The sequence below is a fragment of the Papio anubis genome, chromosome 7, assembly GCF_008728515.1.
Source record: "Papio anubis isolate 15944 chromosome 7, Panubis1.0, whole genome shotgun sequence".
NCBI classification, from domain to species: Eukaryota; Metazoa; Chordata; class Mammalia; order Primates; family Cercopithecidae; genus Papio; species Papio anubis.
In genome coordinates, this window is record NC_044982.1 from 15,775,413 (window position 1) to 15,801,516 (window position 26,104).

General features: G+C 46.2%; 1 protein-coding gene and 1 pseudogene across 6 annotated transcripts in view; one reads left to right on the plus strand and one right to left on the minus strand.

The window, feature by feature from the left end:
• The window catches only part of TTC7B (tetratricopeptide repeat domain 7B), a 275,212-nt gene that overhangs the window by 23,197 nt on the left and 225,911 nt on the right, over positions 1-26,104 (plus strand). For 4 of the 6 annotated variants that reach the window (XM_017961461.3, XM_017961462.3, XM_003902158.3 and 1 more), the window contains exons 2-3: positions 2,032-2,186; positions 7,381-7,549. In XM_017961461.3, the coding sequence (XP_017816950.2) occupies positions 2,037-2,186; positions 7,381-7,549 (319 nt within the window). In that variant the 5' untranslated portion in view covers positions 2,032-2,036. Of the gene's footprint in view, positions 1-2,031; positions 2,187-7,380; positions 7,550-26,104 lie in introns of those variants that run through there. The other 2 variants (XM_017961463.3, XM_031667911.1) reach the window with 2 other exon arrangements.
• LOC116275694 lies at positions 21,578-22,034 on the minus strand (annotated as a pseudogene).

The window sequence follows — 26,104 nt, forward strand, 5'->3', positions numbered from 1 at the left end:
GGTTTCATTTCTAGAGAAGGGCTTGTGTGTCTGGGAGGAGGCTGCTTGTTGCCTTTGTGTCTGGCTGGTATCTGGACCGGCCCCACGCACTGGGGTCGCACTTTGTACCCCAGTGCACTCTGTATGCGCCACTTCATTGTCTTCTGGCGTTGGACGCTGCTGTGGCCTTGCCTGATTTCCTCTTTTTTTTGAGTCAGAGTCCCGCTCTGTCGCCCAGGCTACAGTGCAGTGGTGCGATCTCGGCTCACTGCAAATTTCACTCCCGGGTTCAAGTGATTCTCTTGCCTCAGCCTCCCTAGTAGCTGGGATTACAGGTGCACACCGCCATGCCTGGCTAATTTTTTTGTATTTTTAGTAGATACAGGGTTTCACCACATTGGCCAGGCTGGTCTCAAACTCCTGACCTCAGGTGATCCCCCCGCCTCAGCCTCCCAAAGTGTTGGGATTACAGGCATGAGCCACCATACCTGGCCAGATTTGCTTTTTCTTCTTGGGCATCTAATGAGTTCTTGAGTTCAGTAACTGAACTCAGCCCTGTTTTCGTGTTTCTTGACTCCCCCAGGACTGTAGGTCTCATCTCTAAAAGGTTATTTTAGGCTTCCCAGTACATAGACAGAGCACTGCTAAGACCTATAGATTCAGCAGTTTTGGGCCAATTGCTCAGAACATGTGGAAAAGGCCTTTGTTTTAGCTCTTGGCCTTTGGTGGACTTACCACCCGGAATCTTAGGGGGTCTTCAGTGATGGCTTTTTGAATTAATTTAAATTGCATATGTAATAGGTAAGTCTATTCTTTTTAGGACCAGGATGTTAAAGACAAAGCCAAAGTCCATTCTTGCCACCAACCCCAGTTGAGGTCCCCTCCCCAGCACCCCAGCTGTAACTACTATCATGGGCTTAAGATATGTCCTTCCAGACCTTTTAAAACTGATTTTATATTTTAATACAAGTATGTTCTGTCCCATCCCAGAAAAATAGACCATGCTTAGGCTGGTATATGAGTTGTTCTGGGTTTATTCAGAACAGTCTGGGGGTTGGTGTGGATTCCAAAGAGCTGCTCCTGGAGTGAACTTTTCATTCAAATTAAGCCAATACAGACATCAGCAAGTTATAACCATAAGTAGTATGCTGTCAGGAGTCAAAGCTTCATGCAAACATTCCCAGGTATCTGTATAGTTATGACTTTTAGACAGAAGCAGATGAACACTCTGTTACTCTGCAAGAATACAGACTTGCATTCAGGTCATTTTGACACAGACTCATTTTAAGATCCGGCTGTACAGACATTCCACCAGCTCCATAGAACACAGCAAAGAGCTGGGGATTTCATTGCGCCTCTCCTGAAAATACATAACACTGGGGTTTGTGTGTGTTTTATAAAGATCATAGTGAATACCTCATAAGTCACCTTTGTTTTTTTCCTACTGAACTTGAGCTCTTTCCATGTTAATATGTATCTACTGGCAGCCAGGCACGGTGGTCATCCCGGTAATCCCAGCACTTTCGGAGGTTGAGGCGGGCGGATCACCTGAGGTTAGGTGTTTGAGACCAGCCTGGCTAACATGGTGAAACCCTGTTTCTACTAAAAATACAAAAAGTTAGCTGGGCGTGATGGCATGTGCCTATAATCCCAGCTACTTGGGAGGCTAAGGCAGGAGAATCACCTGAACCTGGGAGATGGAGGTTGCGGTAAGCTGAGATTGCGCCACTGCACTCCAGCCTGAGCAACAAGAGCAAAACTCCGTCTCAAAAAAAAAAAAGTATCTACTGGCAAAGAAATGACTGAGTGCTTGAGTCAGCACCTATTTGAGTACATGCTACTGGAACATTCTTTAAATGAACTGAATTCACTATGAGGTGGTGTCCACTTAGACCCTGTGAAGGCTATGATGTTCCAGAAGGGCCTTGCTGGGGGCCTGGAGCCTCGGGGTGTGGTGGTTCTGGAGTCCTTTGAGTTGGAGGTGGGTGCTACATGCATTCCTTGCTCCCACTTTGTTTTCACTTTGTTTGGCTTCTCACTTTGTTTTTGTAGATGACATGGCAGAACTTCTCCTCGGGGAGTCGAAGCTGGAGCAGTACCTGAAGGAACACCCCCTGAGGCAGGGGGCCAGTCCCCGAGGCCCCAAGCCCCAGCTGACTGAGGTCCGCAAGCATCTGACCGCCGCCCTGGACCGAGGGAACCTTAAGGTACCATGGGCCTCTGGGCTGAGGCGACACTTCCTCACCTGCACACCGCCGTGGCTTATCTTCTTAGAAGCGGGCCAGCTCCCAGTTGGGTGGATGTGCCAGTCTCTAGGATGGTTGACCACTGCGGGGGCTTCTGGGCCAACAGGGTCTCTCTAATGAGAGTCTTCAATGACACGCCGTCTGCACAATGCCACTTATCTCTCAGATGCTTGAACTAAAGCTATCCAATATAACCCAGAGCTTAACCTGACATGTTACCCAGTTCTAGAAAAGAGAGAAGTTAATCAGAAGGGGTGCTCAGCGCACAGCTTCCTGCTCATCAGTGTAACAAGCCACTGTGGCCCAGAGCTGTGGGAGGTTCCATACGGGTGCCAGCAGGCCTGGCGTCACGGTTGGGAGGCGGCCAGGAACTTCCCCGCATCTCAGCAAAGACCCTCACCCTCTGGCACAGGGAATCTTAGGCGCTGCCCCCTATCTGTCCATTCTGTTTTCTGGTCTCATTGCACCCAGGTTTCCTTTCCCTCTCACGTGGCTTTCCTTCCTTTCTTCTTGGACTCCTCATTCAGTTCCTTTTGCTTTTCATGGGGGTCATCTCCTCTTCCCGCCCTGCCCTTCTGCCCCCTGGGTGGCTCACACTCCCCTGGCTCTAGACACTTCCACTAGTTCAGATGGCTGTCTGCGGCCTGCGCCATCCTGCCCCTCTTCCCCAGGATGTATTTCCCACTGAGGACAGTCTTTGGTGAACTTCTGGAGCTCTGACTTCTGTTTCCTCTTAACTTTGATGACTTCTTTCTCATTTTTCTTCTCTTCCTGTCTTGGAATCCTGTGAGGCTCCGTGTTTGGTCTTTGTTCTTGTTTGCGTGTGCACGCTTTCCCATGGGAAGCCATGCTTTCTTTGCCTTTACCTTTCATATCTGTACTGCAAACTCAAGCCTGCTCCCGACTTGCTGTGTGACTCCAGGGAGGTTACTCGCCTCTCTGCAGCTCAGTTCCTTTAGGTTTGAATGGGGTGGGCTCTTAAAGGGGTGAGCTTGGACCTTCCCGGCTCCTGCGAGCCTGTGAGCTTTCAATTTGAGCTGTTCCTCCTCTTGGTCATCTGGCCACCTCCTTGGCCCTGTTGCAATGGAGGGCCTGGGCAACCTTTGAGTAAGTTAGTATTGGTGTTGGTCAGTTGTGCAGCAACAGGCTTTTGGAAACCCTGATAGAGAGCTGCTTTCAAAATGGTCTCTGTGTATGTTGTCTGCACGGGACACAGCTCCAGGCTGCTAGGAGGTGGCTGGAGAGTGTCACCTCAACATAGGGACCCCGCCCCAGGCCCCCAGGGGGTGGCTGGAGAGGTCGCCTCAGCCTAGGGATCCCAGGTACTTAAGGACTCCCTGCTGCATTTGGGCTTCAAAAACCAGGTCTTCTCTTTCCCCGTTCAGTTTCTCTGTAAGGGCCATGCCACACTTTGGTGTGTGGCAGATCACTTGAGGCTAGGAGTTCAATACCAGCCTGGCCAACATGGCGAAACCCTGTCTCCATCTCATATGTTGTTTTTTTTTGATACGGAGTCTTGCTCTGTCGCCCAGGCTGGAGTGCAGTGGCATGATTTCGGCTCACTGCGAGCTCCGCCTCCCGGGTTCATGCCATTCTCCTGGCTCAGCCTCCCAAGTAGCTGGGACTACAGAGACCCGCCACCACACCCGGCTAATTTTTTGTATTTTTAGTAGAGACGGGGTTTCACCATGTTAGCCAGGATGGTCTCAATCTCCTCACCTTGTGATCCACCCGCCCTGGCCTCCCAAAGTGCTGGGATTACAGGCGTGAGCCACCGCGCCCGGCCTCATCTCATATGTTCTTAACCAATGACATGATGACACAGGTGGACACAAGGGTAGGTCTTGATCTGGGGACACAGGTGGTAGGTCTTGATCAGCAGGAGAGGGTGGAGGGACAGCAGGCACATGGGCCACAGCTCACAGTGATGGCCAGCCAGACTCAAGTGTCCTGCTGGGAGGTGTGAGGGGAGATATCTGGCTCATTTCTTTCCCCCGTCTACCCGCCCCCCAACTTCATGTTGAAAAATTCACCTTTCATTTCACCAGGTGTTGATAGGTTTTGCTTTCCATCCTCTACAACGCTGTGTGGTAGTAAGCACATTGAATTTATTTTATTATTTATTTATTTATTTATTTTTTGAGACAGAGTGTTGTCCTGTCGCCCAGATGCCATCTCAGCTCACTGCAACCTCCACCTCCCAGGTTCAAGCAATTCTTCTGCCTCAGCCTCCCGAGTAGCTGTGACTACAGGTGTGTGCCGCCACACCTGGCTAATTTTTGTGTTTTTAGTAGAGACGGGGTTTCACCATGTTGGCCAGGCTGGTCTCGAACTCCTGACCTTAGGTGATCTGCCTATGTCGGCCTGTAATCCCTCTGAAAGTGCTGGGATTACAGGCCTGGGCCACTGCACGAAGCTGTTGAATTTAATTCAAGTTAAAATTCTTGAGTCTGAGTCCAGTTCTGGATTTGTAGGCTGTGTGATTTTGGGATGTTACTTAACCTCTCTGAGCTTCATGTTTCTCAGCTGCAGGCCTGCTTAGCCCAGGATTGTTTTGAGGCTCAAATGGAGAAATTCTTTCAAATCTGTGTAGCACTAGATACACATCATTTCTTGCTATGTTATTAGTTCTACCTAGAGAGTTTTTTTCCTCCCATTGCTGTTTTTCACCTTCCTCCATCTTATAAAGAATGTTTCAAAGCCACAAATCTTTTGCATGGGTGTGCTGTCCTACTCACATTGACTAATGTGAAACTTTCTCTTTCCTTGAGCTTAAGTCCAGCTTGTCTTAAGTGAATTGAGGCTGGGAAGACCAGAGCCAGCCAGCCATGTGGTGGGATGGAAAGAGTCCTGGACAAGGAGTCAGGACATCTGGCTTCTGATTCAAGGCAAGAAAATGGTCCTTATTGTGAGCAAGGTGGCCCCTGACACCATGTTGGGGTTGTTCTCCCACTGCCCCAGCAGCCGAGGCGCCCTGGCCAAGCCGTTTCCTGTGCTTGGGTGCAGATTGGACTCACCCAAGGAGGCTCTCCCAGTGTGTCCAAGCTGTGCCTCTAGGCTTGCAATTTTCTTCAAGCTTTTTCTCCGCCTGGCTCTCCAGTTTGCTTTCGTTTGTTTTTTTTTTCTCCTTTGGTAAAATATACATAACATACAACCTAATGTTATAGCTCTTTGTAAGTGTACAGTATAGTGGCATTAAGTATGTTATCGTTGTCACCACCCTCCATCTCCAGGACTCATCTTCCCAAACGGAGCCTCTTGTGATGTATCCATTAATGCTAACTCCTCATTCCCCCTCCTCCTTCAATTCACCTTTAATCCAGCGGTTCTCAGAGGCTGGAAGCTTGGGGAAGGAGGAAAGACTTCCCAGAATGTCCTAGGAAATGTGTTCAAAATACCCAAGCCTGGCCCGTCCGCCACCCAGGTGGAGAACCCCTGTGGTGGATGCTTTTTTTTTTGAGACAGAGTCTTGCTCTGTCATCCAGGCTGGAGTGCAGTGGCATGATCTTGGCTCACTGCAGCCTCCGCCTCCCGGGTTCAAGCGATTCTTGTGCCTCAGCCTCCTGAGTAGCTGGGATTACAGGTGTGCACCACCACGCTCCACTAATGTTTGTATTTTTAGTAGAGATGGGGTTTCACCATGTTGGCCAGGCTGGTCACGGACTTCTGGCATCAAATGAGCTGCCTGCCTCAGCCTCCCAAAGTGCTGGGATTATAGGTGTGAGCCACCGCACGCGGCCTGGATGCTTGTTTTCTCTTTTCTGAGTCTGTTTTGACTTCTCTGTCTCCAGATGTAATTCTAATTCCTCTGGTGCCTCTCCCTTGGGCCACCCATAAACACCTTTGCTCCTATCAGTCCTCCTTGCCCACTCCACCATCCTTTCCAATGCTGCCTGATGTCCCTCTCTCTTCCAAGAAATGCCTGGAAGCTGACCACGTTGGCTGAGATAGCTGCTGTAACACGCTGTACCTGGCTACCTGGCCTTGTTGTCCACCCATCAAAGCTCTAGGTTACAGTATAAATAGTGTGGTTTCATGGTGTGCTTCCGTAAGCAAAAACCTCAACTTTGAACCGCTTGGGCTCTGAGGAGAAGGTCTGGCCAAGGAAGATAAATCTGTTTCCTTATATAGGTGGCAGGGTGGCCTGTTCTCTCCCTAGGTGCTAGGGGACGGGTCAGGAAGGAGGGTAATGATGAGGCTTTAGGGAGTGGGGGACTGGCCAGGTCAGCCTCGCTGACTGGGAGGAAGGGGGGCCCACAGAGAACTTGCAGCCTTCAGCCTCTGGGGAGGGTACCAGGTCACCTCAGTTTAGAAACTTCAGTGGCTCAGTGAGAAACTTCACCCTGGAAAGCAAGCAAGTCCTAATCTTCACATCCATTTGGGAAGGCCCTCCTTGATGATTTGGGTTACAGGGTTGTGGTGCATCTCCACTGCCATGGCCGGCCCACCAGGATGTCTGGGCCGCTTCTTTTCTGAGACAGGTGCTTGTATGTTTAACTTATGAAGCATTCCTTCCTTCCTTGGCCCAGGTGGCCCACTCAGTCATGGACCTGGTGAGTGGAGCCGCAGGGTTTGGTTTTGGTTTGGTTTTTGCAACAGCTTTCTTGAAGTGTAATTCACATACCATACAACTCACCCATTCAGAGTGTCCACTTCAGTGATTTTTAGTATATTCATGAAGTTGTGCAACCATCACCACAATCAATTCTAGAACATTTTCATCACCTTCCAAAGAAACCCATCGTCATTAGCAGCCACCTCCCATTCCGAGCCAAGATGAATCTGTTTTCTGACTGTAGATTTGACTATCCTGGACATCTCATACACATGGAAGCATACAATATGTGGCCTTTTATGACTGGATTTTTCACTTGGCATTATGTTTTTGGGATTTGTCTATGTTGTAGCACATAACAGTACTTCATTCTTTACTACAACTGAGTAATATTCCATTTTGTGGCTAGCCCACATTTTGGTGGACATTTGGGTTGTTTCCACTGTTTGGCTATTGTGGATAACACTGCTCAGAACATTCACGTCCAAACTCTTGTGCGGGGAGCTGTGGGGTTTTACGGCGGCAGCTGGCTGGGCTCCGAGGGAGCATCATGCCTGATATTGTAGGAAAATGCTTTTCTTTCTCTCCTTTCCCTTCTAGTCAGAATTCCTACAAGAATCCAATCTGATCATGGCCAAGTTGAATTATGTGGAAGGTGATTATAAAGAAGCTCTGAACATTTATGCCCGGGTGGGCCTGGACGACCTGCCGCTGACAGCTGCCCCGCCCTACAGGCTGCGGGTGATCGCAGAAGCCTATGCTACCAAAGGTGAGGCCCGTGCCTTCTAACACAGTATCCCATGCCCTGGAGCCAGCAGCGCCTCTTGGGAGCCGCCTGTTTGACCCCTGGCCCTTGGCTGGTGATGAACCTGGCAGCTCCCAGCAAGGCTGCTGGGGCCGCCCTGCAGCACGTGCTGGGTCATGCTAAGCCCAGCAGGGGTTTGTTCCTCCGAGCCAGTGGCCATCAGCTGTCACTGAAGGGGATGAAGGAAAAACATTTCAGCAAAGTTTCTTTCTTTCTTTCTTTTTGAGATGGAGGTTTGCTCTTGTTGCCCAGGCTGGAGTGCAATGGCGCAATCTTGGCCCACCGCAACCTCCACCTCCCGGGTATAAGTGATTCTCCTGCCTCAACCTCCCGAGTAGCTGGGATTAAAGGCATGTGCCACCATGCCCGGCTAATTTTGTATTTTTAATAGACAGGGGGTTTCTCCATGTTGGTCAGGCTGGTCTCGAACTCCTGACGCCAGGTGATCCACCCACCTCAGCCTCCCAAAGTGCTGGGATTACAGGCGTGAGCCACCGTGCCTGGCTTCAGCAAAGTTTCTTGATAAGTAATATGCAACTTCAGCGGGGGCCTGCCTTGGTAATTAAAATCCTGCACAGCATATAGGGATTCATATCATATGGTCAGTTGGCCACATGGCTGATGATGTTTTTATTCATAAATGCCACCTCTGGGTTAATTAAGGCTAATCAGTTGCCACACAACAATCACTAGCAATCAGTCCTCTCTTAGTTAACTGTGTACCTATTCAGGGACAAGAAGAACGCGTAAATATCTCACTGCCATGAAGCAGTTTGCACTCTAGTGTGAGATAATGCAGTCTCATGGGAAGAAAAAGTATGGAAGCACAGGACACACAGACGACGGGACCGTTCCAAACTGCCGCTTCCTCAATCTATAATGGGCATAATCACACCGACTTCATGGGGCTATTAGGAGGATTAAGCCAAATAGTGTATGTAAAGCATTTAATGTAGTACCTGGCAAGTTCTAAATGCTGCATAAATGATATTTTAAAATCTCTACCAGGTGCGGTAGCTCACGCCTGTAATCCCAGCACTTTGGGAGGCCAAGGCGGGAGGATCACCTGAGGTCAGGAGTTCGAGACCAGCCTGGCCAACATGGCGAAACCCCGTCTCTACTGAAAGTACAAAAATTAGCCGGGTGTGGTGGCAGGCGCCTGTAATCCCAGCTACTCAGGATGCTGAGGCAGGAGAATTGCTTGAACCCGGGAGACAGAGATTGCAGTGAGCCGAGATCACGCCATTGCACTCCAGCCTGGGTGACAAGAGCGAGACTCCATCTCAAAAAAATTTAAAAAATAAAAATAAAACCTCAACCCCAAACAGGGCAGCAAATGGTAAAAGCTAGGGATGGGTAATATGGGGAGGTCACTTCAGGCCAGCAGGGCCAGGAAGGCTTCCTAGAGCAAGAGGACACTTTGAATGGGACTTCTTAAGGCCATGGCAAGAAGTGGACTATCTGGAGTGGCTCCTGTCCTTCTGGCCATCTGCTGTTCAAACCAAGTACCGTGACTGACTGTGGCTGGCAGAGGCCAGGGCCCTGGGTGGCTTGTCCCTCCAGCACAGTCATGAGCTGGCCATTGTGTGCTGCCAGCACTTTCTGGCTGAGATGAGGGGGCTACAGGTGGTCCAGCCTGTCTTGACTCAGTTGTCTTATGCAATGTTGAACAAAGACCCAGCCCGGGGCACACTTGTTAAGAGCTTTGTGATGGGAATGATGTATTCACCCAGTTCCCTGGGGACCCTTGAGTACTGCCAGGCTCCTCTAATTCTAAACATCCCCGTGGGCTCGGAAATAATGCCGTTGCTCTGACAGGGCACTCTGGCAGTTTAATGGGCACGCCCCTTTGAGGCTGCCTCTGGGGTCCTGACAGCATTTGGCTTTGTTTGCATCTGTCTGAGCTGTAGGGAATGCTGGGGTCTGTGCCACACAGCCACGTTCTTCTCTCCCTGGTGCTCACCCATCTACCTCAGGTGCATCAGGAGCTGTGTGTGTGTGTGGCCAGCAACAGTATTCCGGAAGGAGAGCAAAGCATCATCTGGCAATTTCCACCTGCCCAACTGCCCTGGGGCTGGTGGGTGGAACCAGGAGTTGGCTTGCTATTTGGGGGTGGGAGGTGGCTTTGGGGCCTGCCCAGTACCCAGAGCCTACATCCTAGGACTGGTTCTGAGATAGTTTAATGGAGGTAGGCTGTCTACAGGTGGCACTGCCAGCTCAGTCTTGTGTCTGCCATGAAAGGTGGGCAAGGAGGACAGGCGACTTGGGCCCTGAGCCTGGCCCTGGGTGATATGTGGTCACCCTACCCATGAGGTTGTGGCATTGGCTCTTGGGACACTTGCTGGCTCACGGGAGACCTGGGTCTGGCTAGTTTCTGACTTCCGTGAGTGCAGGTAGAGTCACATGTGTACCGGGAGAGGGAAGGGTCACTTCTGCCTAGAGGAAGTGGCCAGCAGCCTGGGGGCTCCAGGCCCTGGAGAGCCTGGTGGGCCAGGCGAGAGGCAGTGTAGAGGGACAGTTTTGAGCACCGGCCCTGACCATCTGCCTGGGTCCTACTCTGTGTGTCACATGCTGGCTCTGGGGCCTTGTCCAAGTTCCCTAGCCTCTCTCTGCCCCTGTTTCCCCGCCCATCAAGCTCTCATTGGCTTGTCACAGGACTGCATGAGAGAGCACACATGAAATTCTTCTACAGCGCCGGCACATAGTGAGCACGATGTAAATGTCAGCTGAAGCTGAATGCTGGGTGGGCCGTGAGGGACTGGAAGTGACTTGTACTAAAAGAGCAATTTTGGGCCCAATTCATGGAGATGCCCAGAGACAGGCCTGCTCTCTGAGGAGTTCAAGAGGCCCTTGGTCCTAGCTCTGTGTAGGAATATTCTTGGCTCTCTTTCTTCACCAAGGTCCCTGAGGATTTTTAAGGGGAGGCTGCTGCCAGGGGGTTCTCTGAATGTTGGTCCCTCCCCTATCTGCACACGCTCTAGGCAGCGGGATTGACCTACACACTTTCTTTGTCACCTCAACTTCTCCCTGGTGACCTGAGGTCTGAGTTGGTCAGGGTTTTCAGATAGAGTCCCTTCCCCTAGCCAGCCAGCGTTAGCCTTTGCTGATTGGGAATCGGAAGACTGTATGGTTCAGCTCCCAGAATGTCCTATGGGCCAGCACTATGTTAGGGAATTTCCTGTCTCTTTAACTCTCCAAACCCCAAATCTACTGAAGAGAGAAATGAGAGGAGGTAAGGTTATGCAGAAGCGTAGCAGTGGCCATGGTGTACTGAAAGATTCCCGCGCGCCGGGTGTGGTGCCCTTTGTCCCATTATCTCATTCACTCTTTTTTTTTTTTTTTTTTTAAATGGAGTCTCACTCTGTCACCTGGGCTGGAGTGCAATGGCGCAATCTGGGCCCACTGCAACCTCCGCTTCCCAGGTTCAAGTGATTCTTCTGCCTCAGCCTCCCAAGTAGCTGGGATTACAGGTGTGCACCATTACACCTGGCTAATTTTTTTTATTTTTTAGTAGAGACAGGGTTTCACCATGTTGGCCAGGCTGGTCTCGAACTCCTGATCTTGGGTGATCTGCCCACCTCGGCCTCCCAAAGTGTTGGGATTATAGGTGTGAGCCACCGCGCCCAGCCTTCATTCATTCTTTACCACCACCTATGAGGTAAACACCATTGTTCTTTCCATTTTACAGAAAAGAAACCTGGGGCACAGAGAGGTTAGGTAAACCTGCCCAGGGCCCTACAGCTAGGAAGTGGTCGAGCCAGGAGTTGACCTCAGAGACTGGCTCTAGGGCCCGTGTTCTCCTCCAAGTGGCAGAATGGGGTCTCAGTCTGACGCCCATGTTCCTAATTGCTCTCTTTTGTTGGCATATGGACTGGAACTCAGCTAGGCCAGGTAAGGTTTCTTCAGGGAGAAAACATTCAGGTCACTCGAGAATACCCTAGATTTGTACTCCCGCCCTTGGTTCCTCTACTTTAATGCCTCACCCTTGCCGGGTTTCCTCTTGTAAGTTCTGTCCTTCAAGCTCATATTGCTGTCTTCACTGAAGCCCCCTGGGACCCACCCATTCAGAGTCAATCATATTTGATGCTGTCATAGCACAGTACATTAGAATTATGTAAGAAACGACTGGAGTTGTACGCATGCTCACTTAGGCGTTCTTGCCTTGCCAATCTAGCATTCCTAGAAGAAGGTCATCTACCAGTTACACTCCGCCATTTTGCCCCTTAGTGCGCATGCTTGCGCCCACTCGCCCAATTCCTGAGAACTTGTTGGGAAGCTGCTGATCACCAATTTCGAGTTTCTTCTATCTGCTGGGAGGCTGCTTTTTCCTGATGCAGGCTGCTACCAATTATTATTTTAGAGAAACAGTTAACAACTGCCTGACCATCACCTGATGGTCACCTGACATTTCTGGGGTGTGTGTGTGTCGCGGGGAGCCCTCTCCTGCTCTGCTCCTGCCTGACTGGCTGCCTCCTATAACAGGGCTGTTTGGCTTTCTCAGCATTTTCTGTGACTTTCTTTTCTGCGTACACAGAGGAAAGTAAGCACCTATCTGTGCTTTATAAACAGAAACATAATTAATAGAAGAGACAAAATGAACAGTTCCCTTTTTAGTAAAACAAAATTTTAAAACTGGAAATTTAAAAATTTTAAAAGTGGGGCCTGGAAACAGCAGGGGAGTTAACTTCCTTTCCAGATCGCATGGCACCAAAGCAGAGGGCTGGCTCTAGAGAGTAAATGGGGCCTGCACAATCATCTCCCATGCAGACATTTTATTTCCCAGTAGGGGAGACTGTGCCAGAGAGGAGAAGGGACTTGCCCTATGCCACACAATCCAGGGCAGGACCAAGATGTGGGGATGTTTCTTGGTAGGAAATTTTTCCATCAAGCTGAGTGACCTCTGTGCCCAGGTGGAAGAGGCGGCACCATGTCGGGCGCTTTACAGAGCTCCTTTACCTTCTCCATTCCTCCCTGCTCCTGGGGTGGCAACTGCTCTTCCATGCAGTGGTTAAGGGCATGAAGCTTCGGGGCCAGACTGTCCAGGTTTGACCTCTGGCTTTGCCACTTACTAGCTAAAAGGTCTTGGGCAAATTATTTTCACCCCACTGGGTCTGTTTCTCATCTGTAAATGGAGATAATAATAATATCTACCTTACAGGGTTGTGCAGGGAATGGGTGAATACATGTAAAGCACTTAGCACAATGCCCGGCAGATCAACAAATGTGTTATTTTTATTCTTACCACAAATGATTGGCCTCTTCATTTGTTTGACCACAAATGATTGGCCTCTTCAGATGCCCCAGGTGACAACATCTGGTTATGGGGAGAGGGGATAGGCCGGCTTTTTTCCATGAATACATTGGTGCCTTAGTGGATCTGCTTTGTCAGGCGGAGGGTTTGACCATCAGGAAGTGGGACCTGGGAGCCATACATTTACAGGGGGAATCTTTTTTTTTTTTTTTTTTCCCTGAGACAGAGTTTCACTCTTATTGCCCAGGCTGGAGTGCAGTGGCACGATCTCAGCTCACGGTAACTTCTGTTTCCCGGGTTCAAGTGATTCTCCTGCCTCAGCCTCCCAAGCAGCTGGGATTACAGGTGTGTGCCACCATGCCCGGCTAATTTTTTTTGTATTTTTAGTAAAGACGGGGTTTTACCATGTTGGCCAGGCTGGTCTCGAACCCCTGACCTCAGTTGATCCACCTGCCTTGGCCTCCCAAAGTGCCGGGATTACAGGCGTGAGCTACCACGCCTGGCCTAGCAGGGGAATCTTTAGGGGAAGATCACATGAAGATCAGAGGCCTGGAGTGTGGCTTAGGGAAGGGAAAGTTGTTGCTGATGTTGGAGGATGGCGAGTACATAGAAGTCAGCAGCAGCTGGAGAAGCTACCCACATCATCCCTTCTGCCCAGCCCCAGCCAGATGCTTGGCAGGCAGATGGAGTGAGCAGGTGTGCTCTGTTCACAGAGCGGGTGGAGGGGGCAGTGCAAATCCAAGTCAGCCTCGACAACTCCATCCCACAGGGCTTTCTGAGGGCAGGACCTAAGCTCCTGCCTTAGGCATATGCAGAGGGGTAAACGGTGTATGCAGCGCTGACCGCCCAAGCCATGCTGCAAATCCATTATCTAGTTTCTGCCACAATCTATGCATTAGGGCCTTTTCAGTTGTAGATGAAAGAAAACCCAGCTTCAACTGACTTCAGTGGCAGCTGGCTTCAGGGCTCAAATACATGGATTCTTCCTCTCTGTTTCCCTTCCCCTCTTGTCGCTTTCCATCTCAGACCGCAGGTGAGCAGAGCAGCTCCAGACTCTCATTCTCCTGGGTGTGATCCTCAGACATCTCGGCCGGGTTCTTGTTGTGTCTTATTGCACCCCAACTGGATCACATTCTCACCCTTGATCCAGTTACCATGGTGAAAAGGGGCTGGTCCCATTGGGGGATCAGAGGAAGGGCAGTGTCCAGTGTCCATGACAAATGTCCACAACAGTGGCTCCTCTGAATCAAATATGCCCAGAGCTCTTTCTTTTTTTCTTTGAGGTAGCATCATTGAGCCTTTCATCAAATATGCCCAGGGCTCGCTCTTTTTTTCTTTGAGGTAGCATCTGCAGGGAAGAAGAGAAGGGAAAATTGGGGAGCAGCCAGGTGACTGCTCTGTGAGAGAGTCACTGTGGACTAGAGATGACCTTGGGAGCAGACCGCGTGAGGCCGATCAACACTGAAGGAATGGGGCTTTTTGGGGGAAGAGCAGCCTCCAGGGGTGGAGGAGCAGGCCTTACCTGTGTAGAGGGCTCTTGGAGGAAGAAACTCGGTCTGTTTTGGCCTCAGGGACGGTGCCAGAGCCGGGCATCGGAAACTGCGTGAAGTTCAACATTAGTCCCATTTATGGAAGCCGATTTCTAACCTCACAGCTGCCGGAGAGCTCAGCCGCACTGAGAGGCAGGGCTTCCCTGTGCCTGAGCATTTATCGAGCGCCGATGGAGAGCCTGGCATGGTGTGCGGTGATTTACCTGCGTGATTGTGCTTATCCTGAGAACAATCCTGGACCCTAGGATTATCGTTCCCTGCAGAGGGGTTAAGAGGCTGCTTTTCAGAGTTGAGATGGGATTCAAAGCAAGGCCTGTGGACTCCAACATCCATACTCTTTCCACTTTACTGAGCTGCCTGTCAGTGGGAACGTAATCACTCATTGTGAGTGAGGATATGGTTGATGCGATTCTGGTGTGAGATAACCTGCTCAGCCTTGATTGTGTTCTGTGATTTGTGAGTGATTTAAGTCTGGCTTTTCTTATCTGCAAAACAGAGCTAATAATGCTCTCACAGGAGTACTGAGAAGACTAAATAAGAGAAAATGGGAAGATGCTTTGCATTGATAAATCCAAGGTCAGTGGAAGGGGATTTGAATAGTCGGATCTCATGGACAGCTGAGGCTGGGAGCAGCAGGTGGCTGTGATGGCCTTGCCCCTCCTGTCCCTGAAGGCCCTGCCCGCCACGCTCCTTCGCTGAGCCAGCCAGCAATGCTTCTAGCTGTCCCTGGTATTGATCTCTTGTTTCATACCCACAATTTTATTTTATTGTTCTTTTTAAAAATTTATTATTTATTTACTTTTTTGAAACAGGGTCTTGCTCCGTTGCCAGGCTGTTGTGATCTCGGCTCACCGCAACCTCTGCCTTCCAGGCTCAAGCAATCCTCCCACCTCAGCTGGGACTACAGGCATGCACCATCCTGCCTGGCTAATTTTTGGTGTTTTTTCTAGAGATGAGGTTTTTCCATGTTGCCTAGGCTGGTCCCGAACTCCTGAACTCAAGCGATCCTCCTGCCTTGGCCTCCCAAAGTGCTGGGATTACAGGCATGAGCCAGTGCACCCGGCCTTATTGTTCTCAATATAGACAAAATACATGTGTTTTATATAAAATTCAGAAATGCAGACTAATCAAAAGAACATAAAGATATCCATTACCCCATCTATTCAAGGCAGTTGCTGTTAACACTATAGTTCATTTCCTTCCAGATCTTCTCTACACCTCCTATATGTGTGAATTTTTTTTTATAAAAGTGGGATTATACCATATATACTGCTTTGTGAACTGCTTTTTCTACTTCACTATAGATCGTAAACACTTTCCATGACAGTAGATACATTTCTGCAACATTTAAGCAGCTGTATAACATTTCATAGTATGGATGAAGTATAATCTATTTAAGTAAAGCCTCTATTTTTGCACATGTAGGTTGTTTTCAGCTTTTCACTGTTATACACGAGGCTGTGATGAGTACCTTGTCAGCCTGGTCTTTGTGCCTGTTCTTTTTTTTTTTTTTTGAGACGGAGTCTCGCTCTGTCGCCCAGGCTGGAGTGCAGTGGCCTGATCTCAGCTCACTGCAAGCTCCGCCTCCTGGGTTTACGCCATTCTCCTGCCTCTGCCTCCCGAGTAGCTGGGACTACAGGCGCCCGCCACCTCGCCCAGCTAGTTTTTTGTATTTTTTTAGTAGAGACGGGGTTTCACCGTGTTAGCCAGGATGGTCTCAATCTCCTGACCTCGTGATCCGCCCGCCTCGGCCTCCCAAAGATGCCTGTTCTTAATGATTTCCCGAGGAGAGGTTTCCAGCAGTGGAGTTTCTGGGTCAAAGAGAGGTATTTCCAGATTGCCCTGCAGAACGGGGCACCTGTGTCCTTTCCTATCTGCAGTGTGAGGAACCAGCCTCCTCTCATTCTAGCCAACACTGAATGCAATTCCTTTGATTTAAAAATGATCATTTATTCTTTAGCTGTGTATTGAGTGTAGGCTGTTTGGAAAATAAAAAAATATATATATACTTAATATTTATTTAAAAATATTTATAAATAAAATCAGGTACCCTACTATTACTTCAGCTGGTTAACCACTGTTAAACACACACACATACACACACACACACATTATATATAGTATATTTAATATTTTTATATACAATTGGGATTATGCTTTATATCCTATTTTATATTCTTTTTTCACTCTGTGTGTGTATGTATGTACAATTATTTTTCCACATCATTAAATATTTTTGAAAACATAGTTTTTAAAGGCTGCACAGTGGTGTGCCTTATGGAGTTTTTTTCTTTTTTTGAGACGGGGTCTTGCTTTGTTGCCCAGGTTGGAGTGCAGTGGCGCTATCTTGGCTCACTGCAACCTCCATCCCCCACACCGGGCTCAAGAGATCCTCCTGTCTCAGCCCCCACAAGTAGCTGAGACGACAGGCATGCACCATCACACCTGGCTAATTTTTAAATTTTCTGTAGAGATGGGATTTTGACACGTTGCCTAGGCTGGTCTCGAACTCCTGGGCTCAGGTGAGCCTCCCACCTTGACCTCCCAAAGTGCTGGGATTACAGACGTGAGCTGCGGTGCCGGGCCTATGAATATTTTTGAAACAGCTGCCCATGAAACATCTAGGTCATTTCAGTTTTCATATTATAAATACACTCTATAGCTTTTTTCCCCCAATTTATTTTATTTGGTAAAACACGTATAACAAAATTTCCCATCTTCATCATTTTTAAGTGCACAGTTCAGTGGGATTAAATGTATTCTTCACATTGCTGGGCAACTGTCACCACCATCCATCTCCAGAACTCTTTCCCTTTTAAAAACTCATGAAACAATAACTCCCCATTCCCCTCCCACCCTCAGTTGCTGGCAGACACCATTCTACTTTCTGTCTGCCTGATTTTGCCTACTCTAGGTGCCTCATATAAGTGGAGTCATGTGGTATTTGCCTTTTTGTGATTGGCCTACATTTCACTTAACACAGTGTTCTCAAGGTTCATCCATGTTGTAACATGTCAGAATTTTCTTTCATCTACAGGCAAAGTAATACTCTATTGTGTGCACGTATCACGTTTTGACTCAATTTGTGGCTTAACACATGGTCTGTCCTGGAAAATGTCCCATGTGTACTTGAGAAGAAAATTGGGTAGAGTGACTGTTTGTGTCTCTTAGGTCTAGTTGGCTTATTGTGTTAAGTCCTCTATGTCCTTATTTCTGTCTGGTTGTTTTGCTTGTTTGTTTTGTTTTGTTTTTTGAGATGGAGTTTCACTCTTGTTGCCCAGGCTGGAGTGCAACGGCACGATCTCGGCTCACCACAACCTCTGCCTCCTGGATTCAAGCGATTCTCCTGCCTCAGCCTCCTGAGTAGCTGGGATTACAGGCATGTGCCACCATACCCAGCTAATTTTGTATTTTTAGTAGAGACGGGGTTTCTCCCTCTTGGTCAGGCTGGTCTTGAACTCCCGACCTCAGGTGATCTGCCCACCTCGGCCTCCTAAAGTGCTGGGATTACAGGTGTGAGCCACTATGCCTGGCCTGGTTGTTCTATTCATTCTTAAGAGAGGATTATTGAAGTTTCCAACTACTATTATAGAATTCTCTGTTTCTCCCTTCAATTCAATATATGATGTTTTTCCTTCATATATTTTGATGGTCTGTAATTACGTATGTAAATGTTTATAATTGTTATATCTTCTTACTGTATTGACTCTTTATTAATACATAATATCCTTCTTTGTCTCTTATTTGTGTATTTTTAGAGATGGGGTCTCATTCTGTCGCCCAGGCTGGAGTGCGGTGGTGCTATCATAGCTCACTGTAACTTCGAATTCCTGGGCTCAAGAGATCTCCTGCTTCAGCCTGCCAAGTAGCTAGAATTACAGATGTGTACCATCATAACCCTGCTAATTTTTTTATTTTTTGTAGAGATAGGGTCTCACTATGTTGCCCAGGATAGTCTTCAACTCCTAGCATCAAATGACTCTCCTGCCTCAGCCTCCTGGTAGCTGAGATTACAGGAGTATGCCACCACACCCAACACCTTTTTTGATTTAAAGTCTGTTTTGTTGGATCTTAGTATAGCCATCCCTGCTCTCTTGGTTACTATTTGCATGAATATCTTTTTGTTTGTTTGTTTTGTGACAGAGTCTCACCCTGTCACCCAGGCTGCAGAACAGTGGTATGATTACAGCTCACTGCAGCCTCAGCCTCCTGAGTTCAAGTGATACTTTTGCCTCAGCCTCCCAAGTAGCTGGGACTAAAGGCTCATGCCACCATGTCTGGCTAATTTTTAAATTTTATTTTGTAGAGACGAAGTCTTACTGTGTTGCTCAGGCTGGTCTTGAATTCCCGGGCTTAAGCAATCCTCCCACCTCGGCCTCCCTGAAATATGAGCCACTTTGTCCACTCAGAATATCTTTTTCCATTCTTTCACTTTCAATATATTTGTGTCTGTGGATCTAGAGTCTCTTGTAAACAGCATATAGTTAGATCATGTTTTTTTAATGCATTCTGTCAATCTCCATCTTTTGATTGGCCCGGTTGAAATATCTGTTTCCATTCTTTTTTTTTTTTTTTTTTTTTTTTTTTTTTTTTTTTAGAGACGGGGTTTCACCATGTTAGCCCGGATGGTCTCGATCTCCTGACCTCGTGATCCACCCGCCTCGGCCTCCCAAAGTGCTGGGATTACAGGCTTGAGCCACCACGCCCGGCCTCTGTTTCCATTCTTTCACTATCAATGTATTTGTGTCTGTGGATCTAGAGTCTCTTGTAGACAGCATATAGTTGGATCATGTTTTTTTAATACATTCTGTCAATGTCCATCTTTTGACTGGAGAGTTTAATCCATTTCCATTTAAAGTAGGTACTGATGAGGGACTTACTTCTGTAATTTGCTATGTTTTCTACATGCCTTATAGCCTTTTTTGTCTCTTGCTTTATGCATTATTGTCTTCTTTTGTTAGTTGATTTTTTTTGTGTAGTGAAATGTTTAAATTTCTTTCTCATTTCCTTTTGTGTATATTTGCTAGCTATTTTCTTTGTGGTTACCATGAAGATTCCATTTAATATCCTAAAGTTTAACACTCTAACTTAAAAGTATATAAGCTTGACTAACATACAAAAACTCCATTCCTGTAAAGCTCTATCCCCACCCCTTTCCATTACTGATGTCACAAAATTATATCTTTATACATTGTATGCCCCAAAACATAAAGCTAATAATTCTTTTAAGTGCATTGTCTCTTAAATTGTATAGGAAACAAAATGTGGAATTACAAACCAAAGTTATAATAATACTAGTTTTTGAGTAATAATTTAAAAAATATATTAGTCTCTTAAGTCATGTGGTTAATAAAAAGTGGAGTTACAAACCATTGTTACAATAATACTAGTTTTATAATTGCTAATGCATTCACTTTTATTGAGATCCTTAGTTCTTTATATAGCTTAGAGTTATTGCTTAGTGTCCTTTCATTTCACCTTGCACGGCTTGTGTGAACATTTCTTGCAGGGCCGTTCTAGTGGTAAAAAAAAAACTCCTCAGCTTTTGTTTACTTGGTAATTTTTTAATTTCTCTCTCACTTTTGAAGGATAGCTTTGGCAGATACGGGATCCTTGGTTGATATGGTTTGCTCTGTGTCCCCATCCAGATCTCATTTTGAATTGTAATACCCATATGTTGAGTGAGGGATTTGTGATCTCCACGTATTAAGGGAGGGAGGTGATTGGTTCGTGGGTGCAGTTTTCCCCATGCTGTTCTCCTGATAGTGAGTGAGGTCTCATGTGATCTGATGGTTTTGTAAGTGTTTGGAAGTTCTTCCTTCGCTCTCTCTCTCTCCCCCACTGCCTTGGAAAGAAGGTGGCTGCATCCCCTTCCACCATGATTGTAAGTCTCCTGAGGCCTCCCCAGCAATGTGGAACTGTGAGCCAATTAATCCTCTTTCCTTTAGAAATTACCCAGGCTCAAGGAAGTTCTTTATAGCAGTGTGAAAATGGACTAGTACATTGGTTAAGAGTCTGTTTCTTTCAGCACTTTGAATATATCAGCCTATTGCAATCTGGCCTGCTATGTTTCTGATGAGAAATCTGATAATTTTATTGAGGGTCCCTTGTATGTGACAAGTTGCTTCTTGTTGCTTTTAAGATTCTTTCTTTGTCCTTCAAAAGTTTGATTATAATGTGCCTTAGTATGGGTCTTTCTCAGTTCATTTTATTTGGAGTTTGTTGAGCTTCTTGGATGTTTATATTCTGGAGCTGAAAAAGTACAATAAATGGTAATTGTACTTTTCACTTACTATCTTTCACCAAATTTCAAAAGTTTTCAGTCATTATTTCTTCAAATATTCTCTCTGCTCCTTTCTCTTTCCCTTTTCCTTCTATAATTCCCACAATGCATGTTAGTTCTCTTGATGGTGTTCCACATGTTTCTTAGGCTCTGTTCACTTTTCTTCAATCTTTTTTTCTGTTTGTTCTTCAGTGTCATAGTCATTTTTGTGTTGCTGTCACGTAACACTAGAAACTGGGTAGCTTATAAAGAAAAGAATTTATTTCTCACATTCCTGGAGGCTAGGAAGTCCAATATAAAGTGTCCTAGCATCTGGCAAGGTCTTCTTGCCTTATCCCATGGTGGAAGGTGAGAGGGTGAGAGAAAGAAGGAAAAGGGGGCTGGATTTCACCTTTTATAATGAATCCACTCCCAAGATAATGGCATTAATCACTCACTGTGTCTTCATGGTATGGTCACCACTTATCAGGCCCTACCTCCCAACACTGTTGCAATGGGGATTAAGTCTTCAATACACCCTTTTTATGGGACACATTCAAACCATAGCACTTATTCTTGATAATTTCTATTGTCTTGTCTTCAAGTTTACTGCCTGCTCAAGTTTGCCCTTGAAGCCCTCTAGTGAATTTTTCATCTCACTTATTGTACTTTTTCAGCTCTAGAATTTCACTTCTGTTTTTTATTGAGACATGGTCTTGCTCTGTCACCCAGGCTTGAATGCTGTGGCACTATCACAGCTCAGTGTAAGCTTGGGCTCCTGGGCTCAAGCGATGCTCCTGCCTTAGCCTCCCAAAGTGCTGCAGTTACAGGTGTGAGCTACTGCACCCAGCCCAGAATTTCTTTCTTTCTTTCTTTCTTTTTTTTTTTTTCATATATAAACTATTTATTAACAGACAAGACCTACAAACTTATTTCTTCTTGGACTCACCCACAGTGTGGCTATGGTGGCCAGTGGTCTTGGTGTGCTGACTTTGGACATGAAGGCCCCAGAAGTGGCGCAGCCCTCTGTGGGCTCGAATTTTCTTCAGTCGGTCCAGGTCTTCACGAAGCTTGTCCAGACCATTGGCTAGGACCTGGCTATATTTTCCATCCTTTACACTCTTCTGCCTGTTCAAGAACCAGTCTGGGATCTTGTACTGGCGTGGATTCTGCATAATGGTGATCACACGTTCCACCTCATCCTCAGTGAGTTCTCCCACCCTCTTGGTGTGGTCAAGTGTCTGCTTTCCTCAACACCACATGAGCATATCTTTGGCCCACACCCTTAATGGCAGTGATGGCAAAGCCTGTTTTCCACCGCCCATCGATGTTGGTGTTCAGTACTTGCAAAATACGCTGGAACTTTTCAGGGATCTCTAGAGACATGGCGACAGCACAAGCGGTGGCACGCAGGCCTCCTGTCCAGAATTTCTTATTGGTTTTTGTTTTAGGTTTTCTGTCTCCTTTTTGACATTTCAATTTTGTACATACATCATTTTCTTGACTTTCGCCACATCTTCCTTCAGTCCCTTGAGCATCTTTAAAATGGTTGTTTCTTTGTCTGGTAGATCTGCCATCAGGTCTTTTTCAAGGACAGTTTCAGTTGATATATACTTTTCCTCTGAATGGGCTGCTCTTTCCATTTTTGTGTGTGTGCCTTGTGATTTTTTTGTTGTTATTGAAAAATAGACATTTGAATCTAATAATGTGGTAACTCTGGAAATTGGATTCTCCCTGTTCCTCAGGGTTTGCTGCTTTTGTTTATTTAAAAAAGAAAAAAAGTGTTGTAGGCTCTCTTTGTGCCAAGGATCAGCCTGGGGTATATATTTGAGGTCTTCTTAGGTCTTCTCTGAGTCTGTGCCTTTCCATGGGCATGCATGGTCAACCATCTAATTTTCCCCATGTATGTAGTTGTCTTTAAATGCTCTAGTCTCAAATGTCTGGCTCTCAAAAAGGAAAAAGAGAAAAATGAGGCTGGGGGAAGGGCACTGGCCCTTTAAATCCTCCGGATGTCACTTCTGTTGGTATATGTGGGGTGGCTTGCAATAATGAAGGGAGGTACAGCAACAATGGCTACTGCTTGTTGTCTGCACCCCTGTGATCAGAAGCAACAGTCAGTGATCAGAACACAGATACCCAATATTTGGAGGAGAGGGTGCTCTTTGCCCACCCTAGCTCCTGCAAGCTTCATATTTGCTTCTCTAGGAATGTGTTCACAGATTCTACTATGCTAAGAGCTGAAATTAACTGCAATTTACCATCAAGATTTCCCCCTGGAAATTGCAAGCCTCCAAGAGACCCCAGAGTTCCAAAATAGTTATATTGAACAGATTGTGCCAGTACAATAGTTGTCTATGGGGGAAGATAGATTCCTGGTGCTTCATAGTCCACCATCTTCCCGGAATTCTGTTTATAGCTTTTTAAATAACAGACTTATTGATATATAATTTATATACCATACAATTCAACCCTTTAAAGTATACAATTCAGTGGTTTTTAGTATATTCAGAGTTGTGCAACCATCACTGCAATCAATTTCAGAAAATTTTTATTACTCCAAAAAAGAAACCTTTACCCATTAACAGTTACTTCCCATTTCCTGAATCCCACCCCAACTCTATAGCCCTAGTCAGCTACTAATCTGTACCCTGTCTCTATAGATTTGCCTGGTCTAGACATTTTTTATAAATGAAATCATTTTACTTTTTGTATCTGGCTTCTTTCATTTAGCATAATGTTTTAAAGGTTCTTATATGTTGCTGCATGTGTCATTCCTTTTTGTGGCTGAATATTACATTGTATGGATATACCATTTTGCATATTTTGTTCATTCATCAGTTGGTAGACAGCAGGTTGTTTCTATTATTTGACTATTATTAATAATGCTGCTATGAACATTTATGTACAAGTTTTTTGGTGAGCATAATCCCATCCAAAACATTTTGGGTTTTCATTTATCTTGGATATATACTTAGGGGTGGGATTATTGGATTACGTGGTAACTCTGAGTGTAAGTTTCTGAGGAACTGCAAGCTGTTTGCCAGAGCAGCTCCACCTGCATGAAGGTTCTAATTTCTTCACATCCTCATCAACACTTGTTGTTATCTGTCTTTTTGATTATAGCCATCCTAGAGTGTATGAAATGGTATCTCATTGTGGTTTTTATTTGCATTTCCCTAATGATAAGTGGTATTAAGCAATTTTTCATGTGCTTATTGGCCATTTGTGTATCTTCTTTGGAGAAATATCTATTCAGATTCTTTGCCCATTTTTAATTGGATTATTTGTCTTTCTGTTATCGAGTTGTAGTAGTTCTTTTTTTTTTGAGACGGAGTCTCGCTCTGTCGCCCAGGCTGGAGTGCAATGGCGCGATCTCAGCTCACTGCAAGCTCCGCCTCCTGGGTTCGCGCCATTCTCCTGCCTCAGCCTCCCGAGTAGCTGGGACTACAGGCACCCGCCACCTTGCCCGGCTAGCTTTTTGTATTTTTTAGTAGAGACGGGGTTTCACCGGGTTAGCCAGGATGGTCTCGATCTCCTGACCTCGTGATCCGCCCGTCTCGGCCTCCCAAAGTGCTGGGATTACAGGCTTGAGCCACCGCGCCCGGCCTAGTAGTTCTTTATATATCCTAAATACAATTTCTTTTACAGATATATGGTTTGTAAATATTTTCTCCAATTTTGTGGGTTGTCTTTCACTCTGATGTCCTTTGAAATGCAAACATTTTTCATTTTGATTAAGTCCAGTTCACTTTTTCTTTTATTATTTTTGTCCTTTTGGTTTTGTATCTAAGAAACCACTGCCTAATCAAGTTTATGAAGATTTACTCTTGTGGTTTTTTCTATGTGTTTTATAGTTTTTACTCTTAAATTTAGGTGTCTGATCCATTTTGAGTTAATTTTTGTATATTTTTGTGAGGTCAGCATCCACCTTCATTCTTTTTGTATGTGGAAAGTTGTTTCAGCACCATTTGTTGAAAATACTGTTCTTTCTCCATTGAATTGTCTTGGCATGCTTGTTGAAAATTAGTTGAGCATATATGTAAGTGTTTATTTCTGGACTCTCTGTTCTATTCCACTGGTCTGTATGTCTGTCCTTATGCCAATACCACACTGTCTTTATTACTGTAGCTTTGTAGTACATTTTGAGTTTGGGGAGTATGAGTTTTCTAACTTTGTTCTTCTTTTTCAAGATTGTTTTGGCTTACATTTCCATATAAATTTTAGGGTCAGGTTGTAAATTAGTGTAAGAAATAATACTTGATAGGGATTGTGTTGAATCTGTAGATTGATTTGGGAAGTATTGCTATCTTAACAATATCAGGTCTTCCAATCCATGAACATGTGATGTCTTCTTTAATTTCTTTCAAAAATGTTTTGTAGGCCGGGCGCGGTAGCTCAAGTCTGTAATCCCAGCACTTTGGGAGGCCGAGATGGGCGGATCACGAGGTCAGGAGATCGAGACCATCCTGGCTAACACGGTGAAACCCCATCTCGACTAAAAAAAAAATACAAAAAACTAGCTGGGCGAGGCAGCGGGCGCCTGTAGTCCCAGCTATTCGGGAAGCTGAGGCAGGAGAATGGTGTAAACCCGGGAGGTGGAGCTTGCAGTGAGCTGAGATCCGGCCACTGCACTCCAGCCAGGGCAACAGAGCGAGACTCTGTCTCAAAAAACAAAACAAAACAAAAATGTTTTGTAGATTTTTTGGCATTCAAGTCTTACATTCCTTTTGTTAAATTTATTCTCAGTGTTCTTTTTTATGTTATTATAAGTGAAACTATTTTTTAAATTTCACTTTCAGATTGCTCATTACTAAGGTATAGAAATACAGCTCATTTTAGCCGGGCGCGGTGGCTCAAGCCTGTAATCCCAGCACTTTGGGAGGCTGAGACGGGCGGATCACGAGGTCAGGAGATCGAGACCATCCTGGCTAATACGGTGAAACCCCGTCTCTACTAAAAATACAAAAAACTAGCCGGGCGAGGTGGTGGACGCCTGTAGTCCCAGCTACTCGGGAGGCTGAGGCAGCAGAATGGCGTGAACCTGGGAGGCGGAGCTTGCAGTGAGCTGAGATCCGGCCACTGCACTCCAGCCTGGGCGACAGAGCGAGACTCCGTCTCAAAAAAAAAAAAAAAAGAAATACAGCTCATTTTTGTTTATTAATCTTGTATCCTTTAACCCTGCTGAACTCATTGTTTTTGTGGATTCTTTAGGGTTTTTAAAATATATAAGATCATGGCATTTGCAAATAAAGATAATTTTCCTTTCCAATCTGGATGACTTTGTTGCTTTATATTGCCTAATTGTGCTGACTAGTATCTCCAGTACAATGTTGATTAGAAATGACCAGAGTGGACATCCTTATTTTAGGGGGAAAGCATTCAGTTTTTCACCATTAAGATGTTAGCAGTGGGCCGGGCGCAGTGGCTCACGCCTGTAATCTCAGCACTTTGGGAGG